This window comes from Dreissena polymorpha, chromosome 3 (genome assembly GCF_020536995.1).
Source record: "Dreissena polymorpha isolate Duluth1 chromosome 3, UMN_Dpol_1.0, whole genome shotgun sequence".
NCBI classification, from domain to species: Eukaryota; Metazoa; Mollusca; class Bivalvia; order Myida; family Dreissenidae; genus Dreissena; species Dreissena polymorpha.
The window spans coordinates 3,533,527-3,551,570 of NC_068357.1; the positions used below are offsets into that span (position 1 = coordinate 3,533,527).

The 18,044-nt window shown below is 37.8% G+C and overlaps 1 protein-coding gene across 2 annotated transcripts; it reads right to left on the minus strand.

Annotated features, from left to right (window-relative positions):
- Window positions 1–7,421: 7,421 nt before the first annotated feature.
- Window positions 7,422–17,997, minus strand: LOC127872878 (39S ribosomal protein L33, mitochondrial-like). Of its 2 annotated transcripts, XM_052416339.1 has the most exons (4): window positions 17,757–17,997; window positions 17,337–17,432; window positions 11,203–11,309; window positions 7,422–7,834 (listed from the first exon to the last, which is right to left on the minus strand). In XM_052416339.1, exons 1-4 carry the CDS (start codon window positions 17,774–17,776, stop codon window positions 7,782–7,784), a joined length of 276 nt encoding a protein of 91 aa, XP_052272299.1. In that variant the 5' UTR covers window positions 17,777–17,997; the 3' UTR covers window positions 7,422–7,781. The 2 variants fall into 2 exon arrangements, 1 of the variants encoding a protein (XP_052272299.1); XR_008045824.1 differs by lacking the exon at window positions 17,337–17,432 and having other exon boundaries at window positions 17,757–17,922.
- Window positions 17,998–18,044: the final 47 nt, after the last annotated feature.

Below are 18,044 nucleotides of genomic sequence, written 5' to 3' on the forward strand. Positions count from 1 at the left end.
ATAAAGTTGCTAAACTACATGTGATTTTTAACAGAGGTGGTTTTAAAAGATTACATTTAAGCCTACGTAGTATTTATTACCAAAGAAGCGCGTTGGCATGATGATGAACTGACACCAAGAGTCGTATTGGACTTGTGCTTTGAAGCAGCTGTTTGACTTTTCAGACCTCGACATCTACATAAAGCCTTATATACACTCTATTGTTTAGGAAAGTCTGCAATTTGAATTAAAAGTGTATGCATCCCCACGGCCTATATGTACATGCGTCCAAACAAGAAGAAAAGCTAAATTCGAATCTTAGACCCTTGGCCTTTGAATACGACCTTGATTATTGAACTACCTAATTGTGTCATGTACGCTTCACGTAAGTTTATTAAGGTTGACACGCGTGGTAAATAATGACTCTTTAGGGTGAAATGTTGTAACAAATACATAATACACATTATGTTTCACATTAACTAATCTGGCCACGCACACAGCTCACTTCATCCGTAAGCCGACGGTACCGTTGGTGCCAATTAAAAATACAGTTCAAAATAGTTTGCTCTCTAGCTGGAAAAAATGGACGCATATACGTGTACCTCTAGATACTGGATATACGCTCGTCGCATACTCCCGCATCCTCTTTCAGGGACATTAAGAGTCCGCAACTGAGACAATGAATCCCATTTAATTAAGATCGAATTGTCCCATTTTTTATGGGTTGATCAGTTTTTAGTTCATACATTTTGACGCTGGTCTGGCGCACTTAATTATGAAGTCGACCGGAGAGCGGATTCATTTATCGAGTTTTAAACGTACACATTTACACACAACAAATGGTTGTCAATTATAATTTTAATTGAGAAAGCCTTTGATTTAATTGAATAAATTATTGATATTATTATTAGTATTAATTATAAATATATAGCTAAGAACTTGAAGATACAAACGTGTATGGGATGTGCATTCGAGTCAAACCAGTATATGGCGTCCCGTTAATACAAACGTGTATGAACATTCTTGTAGCGACAAACTTGTTAATAATATGAAGTAGAGTCAAGCCAGTATATGGCGTCCTGATCATACAAATGTGTATAAACATTCTTGTAGAGACAAAAGTGCTTGTGAGGTGCAGTTGAGTCAAGCCAATATTATGGCGTCCCGTTCATACAAACGTGTATGAACATTCTTGTAGAGACAAACGTGTTTGTGATGTGCATTAGAGTCAAGCCAGTATATATGGCGTCCCTTTCATACGAGCGTATATTAACATTCTTGTAGAGACAAACGTACGTGTTTGTTATGTGCATTAGAGTCAAGCCAGTATATGGTGTCCAGTTTACACAAGCGTATACAGTCGATTTGTGTATAGCGGATTTTAGTGAGTAACGGATAGGTTAAACGTTTTTTGCAAAATACTTTTATTCATGTTACGATTTATAGTTTTCTATTAATTGAATACAAAAAGCCTATCATTGTTAAGTCGATTCATGTTTTTGTTGACGTGTGTCAATGTTTACAACTGATTTCTTTTTTCGAAAGCAAAACAAGGTCACGTTATGTACGCACCGTTTTTGTGACGACAGGAAAAGTGCAGTCGAATGGTTTCTTGAATTTTGCAGATTTTGTTTGGTAAACATAATGTTCATTGATGTAATATTTTAGTATTATGTGTCCTTTACAAAAGTAAGAATGCTCAGAAACCAAATTGATGCGTACCGTATAAAATAAGCATGAAAGCTGCAACTCGGGATTTAGTGAATAACGGACATGTGGTGACCCATATTCAGGAATGTGGGGATTGTCTCAAAATAAATATAAACTCAATTAAAGTTGTCCAATCCACATGTGGTTAGCTTGTGGCTATGATATTAATAAGTGAAAACATCATTTTTAATGAAAAATAATCAAATTATAACGAAAAATCGATTTCTCTGAAAACATATTTTTCACTATCAATTCTATGTATATAACAAGGTATTCAACTCAAAATGACCCGAATGTAGGGTGCATCGCTTTGAACAGCCATTTCTTCATCAATTGTGCAGCGATTTCCATGAACTTGGTCTTATGAAACGCAGAAATGAATTTCCTTTCTGGAAATGTACATATATTGCAATTATTTTTTACAAATGCTGTGTCAAATTTCAGGAAATAACACGATACACATGTAATCCGATAAAGACTTAAGCGATCCGGTAATGGCTGAATCAGTATACCATAAAATTCGCGCTGTAAACAAATAATATTTTTTCGGAAATTTAAAACCGCTGGCATGTTTCAATAGGTTTCTAGGTTTAATGGTTTAATTACTGAATGCACGGTGTTTACGTTGAAATGAGACTCGAAGTCCTTAGGTATCCGTTATACATCAATCGACTGTATTAACATTCTTGTAGAGACAAACGAGAATGTGATGACAATTATGTGTGTGATGACGAATACATGTTTAGCTTTGCTGGATAGCTTTGTCGTGTTTTATTTTATATAGATCTAATCGCTTGTTTAAAATGTGAACGGTATTGGCTTTAAAAAGAGCAGCACTAAAAAAAAATTCGGCAGAAGAGAAATTCCAAAAAGATGCAGTTTATGATGATATTTTTTGTTGTCTTTTCTTCCGCTAAACCTCATGTCGTGGAATGTACAGACTAATAACGTTTGACGTGCTAGTAAGCATGGTGAAATTACAGCTTTTACGTTAAGTCTGTATATAATTAATAAGGGGAATACTTCGATCCGGGGTCTCTCTATTAACTTTATTATGCCAGGGCATTTCGAAATCAGTTGACCACACCCATGAATTACGAGCCCCGCATCTGAGGTTCCGACTTTGAAAGTTAATTGAGTTAAGGATAAGTGCACAAGAACTAAATCGAAATTTAAGGCATATTAATGCACTGTGTGATGATTTACAGTGTACACACTACATTGGACATAGGAAGTGAGTATTTCAAAGTGTGTTATGGCCTTCCGCGCCTGAGGCTACATTATGTGAGGACCAGGAAGTGTAACTGCGCACGTCTAACTTTCAAATTACTTAAATTTAGTGACGGAAGTTGTGGTGGACATATATCGCTGCAATATAAATGTACATACTATTTCAGCAATTATAAGGTTGAGTACAAATGTCCGAATCGCATGTATTATAGTTTCATAAAGACAAAATCAAAAGTGATGAGGCGCTCGATTATCACAATGGTTTTTTTTCATATGTAAAAATGTATATGTGTATTGAAAGATAAACTAAGATTCATTTTGTGATGTAACTTTAATGGTTTGATAAACTGAAATACAATGTATGTTGAAATGATGTTTGACCACAAAAGACATGCGGTTAAGCGTCTGTATATCAATTCTATATTTCCCGTCTAAACCTGATGTGTTTCACATGGTCACGAAAGCGTCCAGTTTAAAGGGGTTCCACTGTATTTAGTTTAAATGTGCCGGGAACGGGTATTGAACATGGGACTCTTTACAGAGAATCGCATGTACTAACTAACCAATTTCGCGAAACGGAAAGCAGAAAATAATAAATCTTTAAGATAAAAACCATCGAGTAGTCCTCCGTTGCTCTCTACTGACTGCGATTTCAGTGCGCTACAACAGTGTAATACAATCAGCGGATTTTCCTAGCTTCCCTACCTCACAACCGAGACTTAAGTTGCCCGGCTGGAATGTTGAACCCTGGTAGCCTAAGTGTAAATCGCATTTACCAATCAATGCGCAAACCTGACTCTTTACAAGTGAATCTTTAAGTTGTTAACCACTCATATATCCATTAAATAAGAAACCTTTTGTAGCCCTGGGTTGCTCTACTGATTTTTCAGTGTCCCATTATGTTAGAGTTGAAACATTAGTCACCCGGATGGACAGTTGAACATAAGCTTACTAATCGGAGGTCGCTGTGGTGTACAGTGTATCTATTTGGTTGTCACGGGTTTAAAGGGACCTTTCACGTTTTGGTAAATTGACAAAATTAAAACAAGAGGGCCATGATGGCCCTGTATCGCTCCACTGTTTTTTTATGCGAAAAAAAAACGTGCAATGCGCATGGGTTGAAATGTACTCAAGCATGTGACTTTCTCTTTCTATCCCTCGTCCCACTGGGCGCTAAAAGTTGGAAGGGTGAGCATTTTTATATATGGAAAAAGTTAATACCTGTTAACTAAACAGACTAAACAGCCCGGGAATTGTTGCACAGGTCCTTTGCTTATAACGTAGGTACATTTATCTCTCCAAAAGATATTGTCGTTCTTTCTATTTCACATATTTTTAGATGCTGAAGATCAAATCTACGCATTTGATTTGAAACAGATTCACAAGACCCATATGAATCAAAATGCCTTAACCCTTTACCAAACGACACATTTTGGACTTTCCCAATTTGAAAGAGGTTGCAGACGACAAATAAATTGTAATGGAATCTGAAGGAAATTATGAGGTAGGGTAGAAATAATTGTGATAAAAGGAGAAATTGCTCATCTTGAGCAATTTCTCCTTTTATCACAAATATTTATAAAGTCGTCAGCTACAAACCTGTAAAATCCTATTAGTGTTTGGTAAAGGGTTAATAATCTCTGGTTCCTTCTTATGAGCCTTTCACACATTTATAACAAATACAATAGTAGCATCTTTCTTTGTAAAGAATCATCTCAAAATATAACAAGGGCTGTTTGTAAAACATGCATGCCCCCCATATGGGCCGTCAGTTGTAGTGGCAGCCATTGTGTGAATACGTTATTTGGCACTGTGACCTTGACCTATTGACCTAAAAATCAATAGGGGTCATCTGCAAGTCATGATCAATGTACCTATGAAGTTTCATGATCCTAGGCGTATTAGCTTTCTTGAGTTATCATCCGGAAACCATTTTACCGTGACCTTTTACCTAGTGACCTGAAATTCAAGGGGGTCATCTGCGAGTCATGAACAAATTTGGTAGAGGACTATTAGATATCACTACATACCAAATTTAGTAGCCCTAGGCTCTATAATTATGAACAAGAAGATTTTTAAAGTTTGCACAAAATAGGCCTTATTTAAGCATGTTCATTTTTGAGACCCCCGGGGCAGGGTCAAATTTGTCCCCAGGGGCATAATTTGAACAAACTAAGTAGAGACCTATTAGATGTCACTACATACCGAATTTGGTAGAAATAGGCCCCATAGTTATGGACAAGAAGATTTTGCACAAAATGGGCCCAATATAAGCATATGTTCAATTTTGTGACCACTGGGGAACGGTCAAATTTGATCCCAGGGGCTTAATTTGAACAAACTTGGAAGAAGACTATTAGATGTCATTACATACCAAATTTGGTAGCCCTATGCCATACGGTTATGGACAAGAAGATTTTTAAAGTTTGCACAAAACAGGCCTTATATAAGCAAATTTTCAATTTTTTGACCCCCCGGGGCAGGGTCAAATTTGACCCAAGGGGCATAATTTGAAGAAACTTGGTCGAGGACTATAAGATGTCAATACATACTCAATTTGGTAGCCCTAGGCCCAATGGTTATGGCCAAGAATATTTCTAAAGTTTTCACAAAATAGGCCTTATATAAGCAAATTTTCTTTTTTTTTTGACCCCTGGAGCAATTGAACAAATTTGGAAGAGGTTCACCCCAGGAACATTCCTGAGAAATTTCATCAGAATTGGACCAGTAGTTTAGGAGAAGAAGATGTTTAAAGAAAAAGTTAACGCACGGACGCACACACGACGGACACAGGACCATGACATAAGCCCCGCTGGCCTCTGGCCAGTGAAGCTAAAAAATATGTTTTCGAATCGCACATTTTCGTTGTAGTTATATTTGTGAGGAAACAGTAATACTGAACATTTACCGTGCTCTAAAATATCCATTATATGCATCTTTGACGATTTAAAAACCTGGAAAATATCAAGCGTTGTAACGCAAAACGATTGAAAAATTTGGAGAGTTCTAGTGTTGCCGTTATACTTTGTGATACTACAAGGATTGGTTATATAAAGTATTAAATGCATCACCCATTGCATGAGCACAGATTGCCGAGTGGTCTAAGCGATAGACTTATACTCCAGGGGTCAGTAGGTCAGTGTTGAGGGTTACTTTTTTTCTTTCTTTAATTTTATTCTTGTTCTTATTCTTTCTTCCCTTCTCTGGCAGCGTTTTTAAGATCTTGCGCGGAATTTCTGCATTGCTATACATTGGCATTATACAAATACATTATTTTTTATATGAATTTGTTGTTTTACAAAGGGTGTACCCCTCCTGTCCAGTATTGAGACAAACTTATTAAAATTGAAGCTCAGTCACCGTAGTATTTGTTTATTAGTGTGCTGCCCTCAAAAATATTTCTGTCAGAAAATTACTTAATGGGATGTAATGCCTTGTTTAAAGAATGCCAAGCCGCACTATTGGATATTCCACTCTGTGCTGGTCGACAATCAAATCTCCTGTTTGGTCGTTTCGAAGTTTATGAGGTCCTTTCGTGCATGACACTGCATTATATGAGGAGCCGCAGTGTGTCCCTGGACTCTTACCTCATTTATGGACTAGCCTCTCAACAGTTCAGACGAATTTTTAATATAACTGAAATATCCAGAAATTTATGTTTTAATGAAAGGCATAACAAGTTTGATGGGTATTTAGCTGGCGATCACATTTCAAGCCCACATGCGCCGGGATCAGGTATCGATGTCATGTTGCCTAAATGAGGAGTGCGGGTACCAAGCACTGCACTTACAGGACAGCCCCATCATAATTGTAATCACAATAACTGTAAGAGGCTGACAGTGGCAGCAGCTATGTATTGTATTTTTATCAACTGTTAAATGCTTGCTATATTTGTGACCGCAGGTTACTGATGCACCCCACAGTGGTCACGGTGCAAACAAATCCAATAAAATGCAACATAGCAAACTAGAGTTTTCACAATCATCAGAGACCAAAAATCACAGATTAAGATGAGCCATATTAAGGTAGACCAATACATTGACAGGAAGACTCGTTGGAAAAGGGGGCAGGGGTGAGACATTCCTTAACTCTTTCAGTGCGGGAACCGAATTTTAAAGGCCTTTGCAAACAGTTTGGATCCAGATGAGACGCCACAGAACGTGGCATCTCATCTGGATCCAAACTGTTTGCTATTCTGATAGTATTCTTTGAAAAAAATCAAAGAAAATGCTAATTTTAGAAATTCTGCAGACGACATTTTAGCAGATGACAAATATCCCAGCATGCAAAGGGTTAAGGGTCATTTATGTGGAATACATTTGAAATCTTACGTGCTGCTTTGCACAGTTTGTTTTGTGTCTGTGATAACAGATCTGTGTCAACATCATATACTTTCACTACAAAGATGTTAACCTCAGCAAGTTAAAGATATGCAGAAAGATCATGTTTTGGTCTGTATTTTGGGACCCATACAAATTAAGCAACATTAAAACGAACCCTAATTCAGTGTTTAACATATATTGTTTTACTTATATTCTATTTTCAATTGTTATTTTTAGTCAGTTTTAAAAATGAAATATATAAACAAATAGCAGAAATTTCATTTGCAGTAATCAAAAGTTTTGTCTACATACAAAGTGCAAATTCTATTTTTTATCTAAGCATGTCAATGTACAGTAAACATTTAATAAACATTAACTGTTATTCACACATATAAAGTCCTTATTTTCAAATGTAAACACAATCGTCCTCTCTTCAATTAATCAGGCTTGCATGCTGTTTCTAGAACAAGACTGCATTCTCCACTTTGATTTGGGTAAACAATTGGCATCTCAAATCATGACATATATATTTAATAAATATCACTTTAATGTTTTCAATTTCTTGAACTCTTTATAGAGTACAGTTTCTTGCACTGAAACAAAAAAAGGTTTAATTATTGTATCTTTTATTGATATACAATACAGAGAACAAGTAAATGGATATTAATTTCTTACAATTAGTTTTTTAACAGAAATAAGTGGTTTCAATGACATTTTACATTCGCAAGCCAAACCAGGCATTTCAATACATTTGGACTGTAAATGCAATCCCTGTTGGTTGATTTAGTTGTACATATTCCATGTTTTAAACAGTATTTCAGTGAAATCAACGCGGTCACTTTTCCTGTGAATGCTGGTTTACTGGTTCTCTATTCACGCACTTTAGCCTATAACTGATAACTGACTCAGATGTAGGGAGAACATGGCCTTAGAAAGAATTTCACGACCAATGACCACACAAGTTCTGTGGCCGGGCCAACATCAAAACTGCAATCCTCAAATTTGAAGACCAGTGATCCACAACCAGAGCTAACCAGTCATTTTACAGTTTTAAAAACGTGTTTTTCAACATTGTAAGCATCCAACTTATGAAGTTTCTCCATGATACCACATATTATAGGGAAGAAATGCCCTGGACAAATGTTCCGCATGAACATGGCAATACTAATGAAATTATGAAAGCATGAGTAACAGTTCTTATGCATTTCACTGCTCCTAATTGAGATCTACCTACATTTCCAGATATGCTCCACTGTCAAAACAAACATTAAGCATAAAAAATAATAAAATAAAAGAACAATTAATTACGGGAGCAAGAGTTATGGCTTTTATGAACTTCACATCCCCTTAATAAGATACAACTACCTATAAAATGTGAATCTGATACCTCTTTCATCTTTTAAGATATGCCCAGCACAAAATTACAGAAATAAACAGTCAATTATGACCATGTCAGACATCACTGACAACCAAGGCCTGTGGTTTAAAAGAGATCATAGCCAGAGTTGATCATGTATCTATGGACATAAGTCCACAGGTATGTATTGATCATCAAAGAAATTATAATTATATCATTTAAAAAAAACTTTGAAAAATCAATCATTTGGGTTATTAATAATCAAAATATTAAATCTGTACAGTAACTGTGAAAAGAACTTCAATTCATGATAAGGAAATATATAATATGAGATTTATAATGATATAAATTACTTCCCTTGAAAATAATTGTCTGTAACAAATCTCTATCTTTAATAGCAAATAATTTAAAGCCACTACCGTGACTGTAGACTCAAAATGTGCAGCTACATGAGATACACATGCATGCCAAATATATAAAGTTGCTATGTTCAATATTCAATAATTTTCTCCCTTTTTAAAGCTTATTACTTCCCTTAAATCTGTATTTTTTACCATAGACCGTAAAGGATGACCTTGACCTTTTACCACAATGTGTTTGTCAGAAACACAATGCCGCCTACTGCGCCGCTTTGATTTATTTAACAAAAATATATACGTTGGCAGTTCAGATAACTATGTCCATTAAAAGCTTATTACTTCCCTTGACTTTGTTTTTTCGACCCTAGACCTTGAAGGATGATGTTCACCTTGAAATTTTACCACTCAAAATGTGCAGCTCCATGAGATACACATGCATGCCAAATATCAAGATGCTATCTTCAATATTTAAAAATTTATTACCAATGTTAAAGTTTTTCGGACGGACGGACAGACTGACATACTGACTGACGGACAGTTCAACTGCTATATGCCACCCTACCGGGGGAATAAAAATACACAATTTACTATTCTTCATACACACCAAATCCAAGTAGCAGACTTTCAATTATCATTAAACAAAATATGAACATTAGACACACATATGATTAACAGTAAAATCACAATGCTGTAATCATTTCATGTAAAATTAGAATCTAATCCTTTAGACAGGACCTTTGTCAGTTAATTTAACATTATACTGATTTTCATTTCTGGCAATTATAAATGTAAAGAAGAAACATATATGTAGTGTTTTTCCCAGGCCATTTTAGCGTGGCAAAAAGCCACGCCGCCCTCCCGGATCGCCACTCTGCCCTTTTGAAAGGCAAATTTCGCCACGCGCCCTTTTTTTCAAAGGCAAATTTTGCCACGCGCCCTTATCGATTACATCTTTATTGCCTTACGATCTAACTTGGTCCGCAAAATCAGCTTCCTTGATTGTCTGTGACACTCCGACTGTGCTTGATTTACTCGAGAGACGTCAACGTCTAATCGACTATATAAATTGAGCAGATTTTATCTATTACAGTGCTCGATTTAAAGGTAGGTCCTACTGACTGCTCCAAAGCTGTGAATAAGTCATGCGTGAATAACCTCGTGTCAGTATCAATCGATAATGCCGAAGGCTATGTTATACCAAGCGCACTTTTCGGTCAGCAATGTTTACTCCTCCACGAGACTTTTGATGAAAAACTCGATGTTATTCTCGTGGCAATTGTGCATTGCATGCATAATTCAGTTTTATCAAAACATATATTTTTGCGCATAATTACATTTAAAATCACAAACAGATTTATTCTTTATCGTTTTCGACTTTAAGATAATTAGATCTAATTGTTGAAATAATTACTGAGACGTATACTAATTTAACAAAATGCGAATCGCGTATACGATTTAACATTGCTATGCGCACCTGTCGCTTTCATCATTTGACATTTTATCAACATGGCGGACTATACAGAATTAAATTGTGACTCTGCAAAAATGGCAAATAACGTCGTAAACGATCAAATTAACGATGGAGATTATACCTTTAGAATGAATATATGAAATGTCTGTGATAATCAACGATGCATAAAAATGTTTTAGAACAACATTATTTATTTATTTGTAATCTACTCGGTGGATGTATGTCACGGAAACGAGTGTTTGTATATTGTTAGCGATCAATTTACTCGCAATGTTATTTAAACCATCTGTCAAGATTATTGTTAGAAAATGGGATAAGACAAACATGGTTTCATTTATATGTTAGTGGATCTGTGTATAATCAGATTCATATGCATATATTGCTTTATTATGTTTGTCGTGCTGTACAGTTTATTGAAACAGCATGGAACTTAAATGTACATTGCAAGGTAAATATATTTATATAAATAATAGTAAGTTAAATGCATCTATTACCATAAAATGTGCTTGTTTATATTTTTTCCACAACTGTCTCTGATGCGATTACATGTTTCTCCCTAATTCAGGTATTCACAGAACGTTTTTGCCCTTTTTTGCCTTAACTGCGGGCTAAAATGCCCTTTTTGAAAGTAATGCGCCATGCCCCTTTGCCCTCCTGGGAAAAACACTAATATGTTGGGAAGGGCGGGGATTAATGGTTTAAAAAAATCTCTTGTTTGAATTCTTATAAGTTCTTAGAGTACATCTTCAACACTCTGCTTCATTATAAAGGTACCTAAAGGATCCTTGTGAAGACACTGCAGCTTGCCATCTTGTTTAGGTCGAATGCGAACCAGCTTGTGTCCGGTACCTGCCATGCTTTCCAATGCAACCAAAACCAGCCTGAATACAAAAGAAACAAATAGATCTTAGGTCCACTTACAAACTGATACTGAAAAGTTAGGCACTTCAAGTCTGACAAGTCATATTAACAACAGCAACAAGTCGCATCGTACATTTCTTTCTCTGTTGTTTTTTATAACATATAAATATATTTTACTGAATAATGCTGAATTAATCATTCTGACACTGAAAAGATGAGCTGTACTGAGCACCTAAATATAATTTATCACTACTTATCAAATTTCTACAACTACTACTTAATATATTATAAACTATTGATTATTATTCTATTTCCATTTCCATTAACTTTCAATGATTCATGTTTGATCTTGAATTTAATGATTTTTTATAATGTCTGTCAGAAATGGAAGGTTGGAGAAAAAACTGGATCCAAGGATCCCCCGCGTTATATTGGACACAGCGTAATAACTGACTGCACTATATTGAAGTTACAGTGTAATACTTTGAACGTTCGTTGGACATTTCCAGTGTTCTACAGAAAAATTTCATAAACCAGTTATATTTTCAAAGTAGCTGGCGACAAAGCAATAAAACTGGTGTATTGGCTCCATTTCAATTGATATTGTGGGGAAAGTAGCCGGCATCTAGATAGAATGTAACCGGTGAAATTGCCGGCTGCTGGCGCTTCTAGAGAACACTGGAATTTCCTTTGTGGGTAAGATGATCATAGAAAGTCCAATAAAATAAGTGCCCATCGAATAATATTGATCTTATAATTTATAGTAATTTAATTCAATCTACATTTTAAATAAGTGATCAACAAAACAAATAAAAGATTTGAATTGTATCTAATTCATGTGAATTTGGCATTATGATGGAGTGATCTGTTATCAACTACAATAAAGACCAGACAGAAGTGAGGGAAAAAAATCTCCAAGATGACCTCTTTTTACTAATAGTTTTTAACCCTTTAAAACAGTAAAATGCTTATTGAAATTAAGATTAATAATTTGATACCATCAATTTTACATGTTGTTACAACATGGTCTTATTTGTAAAAATGTTACTAACAGAAGCGAAACCCAATTGCGGAAAAGGAATACTTGCTTATTTTAAAAGAAATATATGTATGAATGTCTTGCAGATGTACATAGTGTGTGGAAAAAAATGTGCAGTGATTACAAACAAGAGCTGTCAGAGGACAGTGCGCTCGACTATTCAAGTGCTTGACATTATAACGTAAGCCATCATGGGGAAATTATTCATATTCAATAATTTATTAGACGATCTTTCAAAAATAAAAAAAGGAAAAAAATAAAAAAAAATTGGGGGGGGGGGGGTTGAGATAGGGTATAATGTGGGGTGCAGTCATTTATTAGACGATCTTTCAAAAAATAAAAAAAGGAAAAAAAAAATTTATTGGGGGGTGGGGGGGGGGGGGGTTGAGAGGGGGGTATAATGTGGGGTGTGGTAATTTATTAGATGATGTTTAAAAAAATAATTGGGGGGGGGGGTAGGGGGTGGGTGAGAGAGGGTATAATGTGGGTTGGGGTAATTTATTAGATGATGTTTAAATAAAAAATAAAAATAAAATGGGGGGGGAGGTTGGGGGGGGGGGGGGGGGGAAGGGATTCGGGGTAGGGGCATGGGGTATTGTTTGGGTGGAATCCATTGTGGTATTCAGGTAAGTGTTGTTTTGTCAAAGTAATAGTAAAATGTGATCATAAATAAAGAAGTTATGGCAATTTAAGCAAAATGTTCAATTGTCTAAGTGTACATGTAAAAGGGGCCATAATTATGTAAAAATGCTTGATACAGTGGTCTGCTCTTGTTTATAGGTTGGGGGTCATGTTGGTAAACAAGTATGCAACATATAAAAGCAATATGTCAAAGGATATAGGAAATATTTGGGGTAGTACGCAAACTTTAACATAGATTTATCAACAATATGCATATTTTAAGTATAAAAGGGGCAATTATTATGACAAAATGCTTGATAGAGTTGTCTGCTCTTGTTTATAGGTTGGGGTGATGTCGGTAAACAAGTATGCAAAATATGAAAGCAATATGTCAAGGGACAATGAAAATAAATGGGGTAGTATGAAAACTTTAACATTTGCTGCATATTCTAAGTGGAAAAGGGGCCATGATTATGACAAAATGCTTGATAGAGTTGTCTGCTCTTGTTTATAGGTTGGGGTCATGTTGGTAAAAAAGTATGCAAAATATGAAAGCAATATGTCAAGGGACAATGAAAATAATTTGGGTAGTACGAAAACTTTAACATTTGCACACTAACGCTAACGGAAACGCCAACGCCGGGTCGAGTAGGATAGCTCCACTATATATATATTTCATATATAATAGTCGAGCTAAAAAGCCGCCAAGGAAGGTCCCAAACCCAGACAAAAAAGGAGGAGGGTTGGGCTAGCTACCCTACCCTGTTGAAACCTTATAGCTACAGAAACGCCAAACAGAATAACAACAGACACCTGGAAGAAGGTGGACCTCCAACTAGCGAACGTATGACACAGGACGATGAAAGCCAGTGTCAACTGGAAGCCATCAGGCAGAAGACCATCATCTTCACCTGGACCACAACCACCATCGGAACATGGAATGTCCGAACCATGGATTAGATCGGGAAGACAGCACAAGTGGCCGCAGAGATGAGGAATATCAACCTCACCATCCTAGGGATCAGTGAATCAAGATGGACTGGCCCTGGGCAGAAGCGACTGACTTCCGGTGAGTTACTGTTGTTCTCGGGGCATGAGCAGGAGGATGCAGCACACACCCAGGGAGTAGCCCTAATGCTTTCCAAGTCGGCACAGAGAGCGCTCATCGGGTGGGAGGCACACGGACGACGGATCATGACAGCCTCTTTTCTTACAAAGAAGAAGAGGATCAATGTGGACATAATCCATTGCTACAGTAAAAAGGATGAGAACGAAACCTTTGACAATCGACCGTCAACCATCATACAAGACAGACCGAAGAGAAACATCATCATTCTTATGGGGGACTTTAAATATCAGCATGGACAACAGAGGATATGAGGAGATCATGGGGAAGCAAGGGTTAGGCGAGATGAACGACAACAGGGAGAGATTTGCCGACCTGTGTGCCACAAGTAACCTGGTCATCGTAGGAAGTGTTTTCCATCACAGAAGGATACATAAGGCAACTTGGGTGTCACCAGACCTGTCAACCGAGAACCAGATGGACCACTTGTGCATCGCAAGGAAGTTTCGTCGCTCTCTTCATGATGTACGTTTCAAGCGAGGAGCAGACGTGGCTTTGGACCATCAACTCCTTGTCGCCTTGAAACTAAAGCTGAAGAAAAGTGGGTGAGGGGCCAGCCAACGCCAATGGTACAACACTGCCACACTGAAAGACACCTGGAAGCAATAAGAGTTCAAGGTCACTCTCTCCAACAAGTTCCAGGTCCTAGAGGAGCTACTTAAAGAAGAGAAGTGGCAGAACGTGAAAGAAGCAGTGACTTTAATATGCTAGAGGTACTGGGCTCCAAGTCTTACACCCACACGAAGTGAATATCAGCAGAGACGCTTCAGAAAGTTGCGGATAGACGAGAAAAGAAGGCAATTGTAAACAACAGCAGAACACGAGCCGCAAAAGTAAAAACACAAGAAGAGTACACCGAAGCAAATAGGAGCGTCAAGCAAAGTATTAGAGTAGACAAGCGGAACTACCTAGAGACGCTTGCAACAGAGGCGGAAAAGGCAGCCTATCAGGACAGAATTAAAGATCTGTAATCCATCACCAAGAGATTAGCCAGAGAGGCCAGTAAGAGACAAAAATGGAGGAGTAATAACAGAGGACAAAGGGCAGAAGAAGAGGTGGATTGAGCACTTCCAGGAGCTCCTCAACAGGCCAGCTCCTGCCAACCCACCGGATATTTTGCCAGCTACAAGCGATCTGCCAATCAAATGCTGCACAACCACAAAGGAAGAGATCAGCAGCACAATCAAGCAATTGAAGAATGGCAAATCTACAGGACCTGACAGCATACCAGCAGAAGCGCTTAAGGCTGACGTGGAGACTTGTGTGGAGCTACTCAACCCACTCTTCAGCAAGATATGGGAAGAAGAAGAAATTCCAACAGAGTGGAAAAAAGGTTACCTCATAAAGCTTCCCAAGAAAGGTGACCTCAGCTCCTGCTCCAACTACCGAGGAATCACACTGAGGAAAGATGTTTAATCGCAGCCTGCTGAACCGAATGTAAGACGCAGTAGACCCGCATCTCCATGACCAACAAGCAGGCTTCCGAAGGGAGAGATCGTGCACGGATCAGATCACAACCCAGCGCATCATTCTGGAACAATCCCTGGAGTGGAATTCGCCGTTGTATGTCAACTTCATTGACTATGAAAAGGCGTTCAACAGCGTTGACCGGGAGTCCCTCTGGAGACTTCTGAGGCACCAACATCATCAGGAAGTCTCATGAGGGAATGACCTGCAGAATCGTTCATGGCAGACAGCTCACAGATGCCTTTGAAGTGAGAACTGGTGTGAGGCAAGGCTGCTTACTCTAACCTTTTCTCTTCCTGCTGGCCATAGACTGGGTAATGAAGACACCAACAGAGCAGAAGCGGAATGGAATTCAGTGGACACTCTGGAAACAGTTGGAAGACCTGGACTTTGCTGATGATTTGGCTCTTCTCTCCCACACCCAACAACAGATGCAGAAAAAGACAAACATGGTAGCTGACAACTCAGCTAAACTGGGCCTCACCAGTAACAGAGGGAAGAGCAATGTGTTTAGGACCAACGCATCCAACAACACACCCATCACAGTCCAAGGCGAGGCGCTGGAGGTGGTAGACAGCTTCACCTATCTCGGCAGCATTCTGGACAACTAGGGAGGAACAGATGCAGATGTCAGAACCCCCATCAGTAAATCACGAACAGTGTTCCATCAGCTGAAGAACATCTGGTGATCCAGCGCAATTGACATCAGCACCAAGATTAGGCTCTTCAATTCTATTGTGAAGCCACTACTCCTCTATGGAGCAGAGACCTGGAGAACCACTGTCACCACCAAAGAAAATACAGGTCTTAATCAACACCTGCCTCAGGAAGATCCTCAAAATCCGCTGGCCAGACAAGATCTCCAACGAAGAATTATGGAGAAGAACAAACCAGCAGCCAGTTGAAGAAGACATCCTCCAGAGATGTTGGCGGTGGATATGCCACACCCTTCGCAAGCCTGCATCCAATACAACAAGGCAATCTCTCACATGGAACCCCAAAGGGAAAAGGAAGAGAAGGCGGCCTAGAAACACCTGGGGCTGTTACCTGAATGAAGATGCTAAGCAGATGGGGCAAATGTGGGGGCAGCTGGAAAGACTTGCCCAGAACCAAGACGCATGGAGGAAGCTGGCCAGATGGGACCACAGGCGAATGAGATGATTTGATGACAAGAAAGCCAGCTCGTCCTATGATTGACGCACTCTGTTAAGTGTAAATGATTTACCCTTTCCCACTTAGATACGAATTTTGATGTGTTTGTAGTCGCTTGGAAAGTGATATTTAATGAAAGACCTTTCTTACTAGATTCAAGTTGTAAAGGCTGCATTTCCAACCCCTAGATACTGATGTGCAGCAAACAGCATAAAATCTGAACAGACTGCGAGTTACTCGTAGGCTGTTCTGGTTTTGTGCTGTTTGCACGTAGCAATTTTTACTTTGCCTCTGGGTGGGAAAGGGTAAATATATGATTTAGGAATCCTTTGTGGATAGTTTCGAATAATTAATAGTGATATGCTCACATATTTTTTAATCACGTTTTACTTACAAACTATAAAAAATGGAATGGTTAAATTTATTGTAATAGCAAGAGAAAAAGGTGTATAAAAAGTCTGCCTTTCTCTGAATTCGAACATGGGATCTAAGGGATAAAACCTTACTTGCTACAAATGCACCAAGGCGAAGCACACTTTTCTTAAAAGGGTTTAATTTTAAATGCTATTTACCTATACATACATTTTCATAATTTTCAACAAAAAGCAGTTTACGTTTCAGTATCTACAGATTATAATTTACCAGTTGCCAAATACGCGATCGCTCCGCCCACTAAGTTGTGTTTTCATAACGCTTATTCCACTACTCTGACAGTCTTTGTTTGTCGGACCATGTGGCCTAAATAAACGAAATCTGATTGATTACTACGCGAGATTGATTGACAGCTGGCGAGTGGTCAATTGGTGACCAGCCATACACAAACCAATATTTGTCACCTTTATCTTTGTAAGCAGAGTCATTTTACTCTTATACAAGACATGCATGTTTTAAGGAATCATTTTGGTAAATTATGAAAAGGTTCATTTTGTTAGTGTTTCGGTACATTGTAAGTGTAATGCAACCTGACCTTGTTTTGGATTCGCGAATTTGTGTGACAATTATAATATACGATTAGATCAAACAAATATCTTAATGGTGTACTTGTGTTTTAAAATACCATACTTCATTTTTTCCTTCGCCATGGTGCAAGAATCCCAAATTAGGAATTTATGTTTTAAGACAACTAGATCTTGCTAATTATACATTTTCGTTACACAGACTTGCTTAATTGAAATAAAACTCAAACTTTTGACACCGGTTTTAATATCATAAGCAGAGTTTCAATGAATGGTAAATCAATGGCAATGCCATGCCATATGTCGCAAATTAAGCTTTAAATGTACGAAATCCATGTAACTTATGTGTATTAACCAATTTAACGCAATGAACCAATGTAATTAAAGATTCTAA

What these genes read in the sequence shown, in the direction of transcription:
- LOC127872878 (XM_052416339.1), bottom strand. Translation starts at nt 17,776, where the DNA reads ATGGCGAAGGAAAAAATGAA. An exon ending in ATGGCGAAGGAAAAAATGAA is followed by an intron (nt 17,433 to 17,756) that starts GTATGGTATTTT and finishes TCGTTTATTTAG; the next exon opens with GCCACATGGTCCGACAAACA. An exon ending in TCTTCACAAGGATCCTTTAG is followed by an intron (nt 7,835 to 11,202) that starts GTACCTTTATAA and finishes TTTTTGTTTCAG; the next exon opens with TGCAAGAAACTGTACTCTAT.